This window comes from Nicotiana attenuata, chromosome 2 (assembly GCF_001879085.1).
Source record: "Nicotiana attenuata strain UT chromosome 2, NIATTr2, whole genome shotgun sequence".
NCBI classification, from domain to species: Eukaryota; Viridiplantae; Streptophyta; class Magnoliopsida; order Solanales; family Solanaceae; genus Nicotiana; species Nicotiana attenuata.
Window position 1 is genome coordinate 55,143,671 of NC_031990.1, and position 6,032 is coordinate 55,149,702.

The following is a 6,032-nucleotide window of genomic DNA, read 5'->3' on the forward strand; positions in this document are numbered from 1 at the left end:
GGGGGGGGGGGTTTAAAGAGAAAGAGAACGGTTACAGCTTGTTCATTTACCCCTTTTACATGGGTGCTAGGAATACAGTTTTTCCGAAACTAAAATGCTGCACGTAAGATGATGGGCAGTACATGAAGGCCATTTTTAAACTTCATATATGACATACTTCAATGAGATTTCCATCTCCTTCTTTGATAATACAGCTAGTAACTCTGAATAACTACAGCAGCTCCCAATAGGCAGATAAATTTTTTATGCCCGATTTTCTCTCATTTTTAAGGAGAAGTAGATCTTTCTGGAAGAATGTTCACACGCACTTAAACTTTTATCCCTCATAAGTCTTATGTTTTTCAATTTATGTATTAACATTCCTTTTCCTCCCTCTATCATTTCTTATGGAGTTATGGTGACTGCACAAGTCAACAGGAAAGAAAATCAAAAATAGATATATGCCAGTGGGAAATGATGGCAGCTTGAGAGAGTAAACTACCATTCTAAGACTAGAAGATTTCATTTACTCAATTTAAACAGTCAAAAAAAAGATTTCATCTACTCAATTTATCGTGTAAATTCACATTAATGTGTAAGCAAAACATTCTGGTATCAGAACGATGATGCTCAAGACGTGATTTGAACCTAAAGATGCAACAACAACAACAACAACAACTACCCAGTATAGTCCCACAAGGTGGGGTCTGGGGAGGGTAATACGTACACAGGCCTTACCCCTACCCGAAAGGGCAGAGAGGCTGAACCTAAAGATGCATGACCTCAAAAGGCCACTGGAAGTAGTTCCATCACCAACTATATCAAAATTGCGAACTTATAAACGTACCTTAGCCTTTCCTGTGTTCTATTCTTCCAGTATTCAGCTGTTACATGTGAATCAATCATTGCACCAGCAACGTACGGGAGGTGCTTCACATAATCTAGACTGAAGTAATGACCTCGCATTTCATGTATCCACCATAAAACTTTGGGAAGGACACGAGGAACTTGTTCCTTGAGAACAGCATCCAACCATTTCCCAGCAACGGCAGTGTTTAGAACAACCAAGTCAGCTTTTAAAGCAGTATCTATTGCCTCCTGACCCTTAGCAGAGACAACCTGAAAGCAGACATGCCTCCCATAAGCCAATCATTTCAATCTTTCCTACTAAACTATAAGTTTCAATAAGGCAGAAGAATAACTTTCTAGATCTCAGTGACTAGACATGCACATCACTGCAAATATGCCAGTCATTAATTGCTTAAGGCAGCTGGAATAAAATAAGCGAATGGCAGACTACCCAGCAGAGAATGACCCCTATCGTTTATAAGGAGTAATATCACTTATCAAAACATAAAATGTGTGTGTTAAGAAACAAATAAGGATAATATTAAGAAAATAAAAAGTGAATCTCACAGAGAATGACCTCTATCATATTCATATTTCAGTTTTCATGGAGGGTAAGATGCTAAAAGAGCTAAAAGCCAAGAGAAATTACAAGAAAACATGGAATTTCACCTCAAATGGATAAGGGGGCAGAACACATAGGGAAAAATCTCCACTAATAGTAATGACAGTTATCTCTGCTGATAGTACTGTTATACACTTGTTGTGATACCGGTTAAACAAAAAAATTAGAAGCGGTTAAAACACTCTACGTACCGGTTAAACAAAAAAATTAGAAGCGGTTAAAACACTTTACGTTTTATCTACCTCAATGAACTTGCCCCTCCACCCCAAGTTGATTTTCCCTTTTTCTCTATAAAAGCTCAAATAAGAAAAAGGATAATTTTGGTGGGAAGCAGCCGGTACCCGGTGGAATAGTCGAGAAGAGTGCAAGCTAGCTCGGATACCACCATTATAAAAAAGAAAAGAAAAGAAAAGAAAAGAAAAGAAAAGAACAGTGTTTTTACATATATTGTACTTCACACGCGAGGCTCGTCTTTACAGTCTCACAATTTTCCATACACGTTTATCTGTATTCTATCCCATTAACTTTCAATTCTCTTCTTAATATCCATGAAAAGTCAAATATGGACATTTATTTAGGACTAAGAAAGTAATGAAAAAAACAAAATATAAAAGAAAAATAAAAAAACGAGCCCAATGGTGGAAACAGATTTAGTCCTCTTCAAAGAAATGGTGAATCAGCACCAATGAACTAGAATACCAAAAGGACAAAAACAAGTACACTAAAACTGAAATTACTATTACCTTTCTCAACAAATAAAAAGGAACTGAAACTGAAATTAAAACGAGGAAAGAAGAAATTGTGAAAATATGGAAAGGTATGAAATCTCAAGCTGGAAAGGAATACTGCTAAGTACAACCTGAACTCCTCGGTGTAACATTTTGTGTTCCAAACTATATACAACGTTATTTGTTTCAGATGGTCTTTGATTTGTGATCCAACAGACTTCAGCTCCAACACTTCTCAGCAAAAATGCCAGCTCCATCAGCAACAAGGGTCCACCTATATGGAAAGAAAGAGCAATCATAGTGATTAGAAGTAGTATTTGTTTCCATGATATGGCCCTTTCCTTTTTTTCCTTCTTATTTCATAAATCAAAATATTCATTGATACTCAACCACGATGATGTAATAATTACAAAGGAGGTAGTAAACAGGTAAAGCCCGAAGGCTGTTCACGTCCTTGCAAGGGGGATGCCAACCATCTCTCCTTTCTATGAACACAATTGCAAAGGAGGTAAAATACAAGTATTCTTTAAGCATCCAAAAAAACCAAGTTCCTAAAATGTTGGTGTTTCTTACAACATAAATACAAATATACAAAAGATACAAAATAGAAAGAAATTAACTCCTAATCAATGTATTTTCGGCTTCTTCGAAAGTTTTTTTCTTTCTTTTCTCTCTTAATTATCAAAATACACAAAAGGGCCCGATTATCCATAACCTCTTTCTTTCGGCTCCCAGCCCATTTATTTGCCAGCACTGAACTCAGTTTTCAAGTGCAAGGAAAACCAAACTAATAGGTTTCTTTTTTCCGGTAAGAAATAAAACATTCTAGAATATATGGAACGGATTTAAATGATGCATCAAACCAACGGCTTAACTGGAAACATGCTTTTTACTGGATCTGATTTCCATTATCAAGAAGATGCAGAGTAAAAAACTGAAATAATAAAGTTGTAATAGAAGTGGTTCAATGTTTGGCGGAAATTTGAAATCAAGTTATACAAAGTAAAAATAAAAATAATTAAAACATAGAATAACTGGGAAGCAGCAAACTTAAGTCGACAAACTGTTGCTAGCACCAAGAAAGCACAATATCAACAGAGCATGAGCGAGCACATTTTGGAACATGAATTAAATATTCATCAGCCAGAAAAGATTACATCCATTTTCAACATTTTAAAACATTTTAGCAATCAGGTCAAGGAGCAGCTGAGAGGTTCTAGCCAAAGCTCAAATCTAGCGGTTAAGAACTCTGGTTATTTTACTCGTCAAAATAACAAAATATTGCCAGCTCCAGAAGAGTGAAAAACCGGTCAACTAAGGAATCCAAAATGACAGATCAACTCTCTTAATTGCTCGAAAATATAAGTACAAGATAACTCCAAATATCCCGCTATAGAACAAATTTCTTTTATCAAACTTCAATGAATTTTATACCGTCTTTCATAACTCAGTCACAACTATCTTGTGCTATAAAGATAAATAATACCAACAAAAGGGTGCAGATCAAAAGCAAGACAAAATAGGAGAATCCAGTGATTTCTCAATCTATTCTTATGCAACACGTGTTTCTCGTTTGATTTTGTTCCATATATATTTCAGTTAATACACTGTTCTAAAACATTTCAGTTCATTTAAACTTCTACCTAAGTGGTATGGAAAGAGGATACATACACGCAGCATTAATTAGGGATGCCGCGAACATCCATTCCACCATTTTAATGTTCTCAATTTAACTCATCTCCGATTCTACACCTCTTATTTAGTCTTGTGATTTCGTGATTACGTCCTTTTACACCTTAAATAGCCAACTTCCATTACAACACCAATTCTGAATTAATGAATTAGCTAATAAATAGCAGATCCAACCCATTAATACGCACATAAAAATAATTGACTTCACATCTCACTATACACAAAAAAAGGCACGCGCACACACACACAACAACAACAGGATCAACAGTAACACAAGGGATTCACTTATGCAGCTAAACAACACTCTTCAGTCCAGCAAGACTAGCAACATTTCACTCTAGAATGCTCCATAAGCAACATTGACGAACCGAACTAAACATAATAGATGATATATAGTAATTAAAAGACATTCACGCAAAGCAAAAGAAAAACAAAAGGTACCAGAAAGGGAAAGTTCGTGGGAGACAAGAAGCACAAGCCTAGACTTCATAAAACTGAGTGGGCTCTGAGTGACAGCAACGCCAATCGGCTTAGCTGATTCGGGAGAAGAGTTATATCGCTTCGCAGAAGCCACATCTACGCGGCAATCACAGGAGGACTCAAGGCTAGCTCTGATTAAAAAAGCAATGGCAGTGGTAACTGAAAGCATTACAAGTAGCGCTACTACAGTCAGCCAGCGTTTCCGGAATAGAGCCATAGCCACGGAAGAATGCTTCGCCATGTCCAAAGCTAGGGTTTGTGAAGGTAAGAAGTTGGATCTGTGTCACATTTCTCTGCATTTTAGGGTTGGGGTTTTTGATCTGGACTGGTAATTGGCGTACATTTGGCTTTTAAATTGACACTTGGAAAAAAGAAAAGAGCTTGTTCTCTGGCTATGTGAAGAAGATCTACTGCGCTGGGTATAATAACTGCCGCGAAGAGTGATTGGGAGCTTTTTAGATTTGACTACGATTCAGCTTTAATGAGGAAACTGTGTTGTTAATCGCAAATTGGCAATGGCGATGCTGTCTTTCGAGAAAAATTGTCAATACTTTTGTACTCTAGTAGTTTATTGTATTGCTCAGTAATCCCCTTGTTTCAATTTGCTATTGTTTTTCAAGCCATTCTTGGTCTCGAAATATTGCCTATGATAGTAAATTACAGTTTCGGCCCTCGAAATTGTCTAGAAATATTGCCTATCGTAGTAAATTACAATTTCAGCCCTCGAGACTGCCTGGAAAGGTTGCCTATTATGACAAATATTGCTTATTCTGTGTGTTTGTGACCATGCATGTCACATTCTGAGTTTGTGTGTACAAAATGGGACGTAAACATCCTCCATCAAAATCTATAAAGTTTGAATATAATTTGACGTCTCAAAATGTAGTTCTCGCTCCGTTCCAATTTATTTAAACCTATTTCATTTTTTGTCCGTTCCAAAAAGAATGATCCCTTTTTAAATTTGAAAATAATTTAGCTTAAACTTACAATTTTTTCCTTAATGAGAAGCTTTTATAACCTCACAAATACTCTGGGCCCCTTTTTGACTTGTTTAGGACCACAAATTCCAAAAGTCTTTATTTTTTCTTAAACTCCGTGCTCAGTCAAACAGGTTCACATAAATTGGAACGGAGGGAGTACTACTTATGAACCATCTTCTTTCTCTTGGATTCTATATATTTTCTTAAATCTAATGGCAAGTCCATAAAATCTCTCACTAACTTCTTAGTGTCGCTGATTTAGAGGGTTCGAGGTAAGATTGATGAGCTTGAATGCAGATAGATAGAGAGAATGCTTACATTCCTCAATGTAACACCAAAATTCGTGACTGGGAATTTAAAGATAGAAAATAACTACAAAATCCAATACTTGATAGTTCATAAAATGATGAAGGTTACAACTTTTAGATTATCTTAAGTCAAAAGATGTAGTACTCTTATTATTCTCCTCATGACTACTAAAGTCTTGACAGTTCATCCTCAAATACGGAGCCAAACTTTAACCAGGAACGTGGAGGTAGAATTTGATGTATGGAAAATATCTTAGATCGTCTTCGGAGGGAAGACTACTTATTGTTCATCGCCGAAGAGAAAAGTCTCTTGATGTATGGAAACTTTTTTTATCACCACTAGATATGAAAGGCTTCTAGATGTACAAAAGGCTTATTGATCACCACCTCAAAG

General features: G+C 36.3%; 1 protein-coding gene across 1 annotated transcript in view; it reads right to left on the reverse strand.

Moving 5' to 3' along the window:
- Positions 1-4,980, reverse strand: part of LOC109210435 — a 7,244-nt gene extending 2,264 nt beyond the window's left edge. The window contains exons 1-3 of the mRNA XM_019373855.1: positions 4,312-4,980; positions 2,310-2,452; positions 827-1,098 (exon numbers count right to left, since the gene is read on the reverse strand). Of these exons, the coding sequence (XP_019229400.1) occupies positions 827-1,098; positions 2,310-2,452; positions 4,312-4,591 (695 nt within the window). The 5' untranslated portion in view covers positions 4,592-4,980. The remainder of the gene's footprint in view (positions 1-826; positions 1,099-2,309; positions 2,453-4,311) is intronic.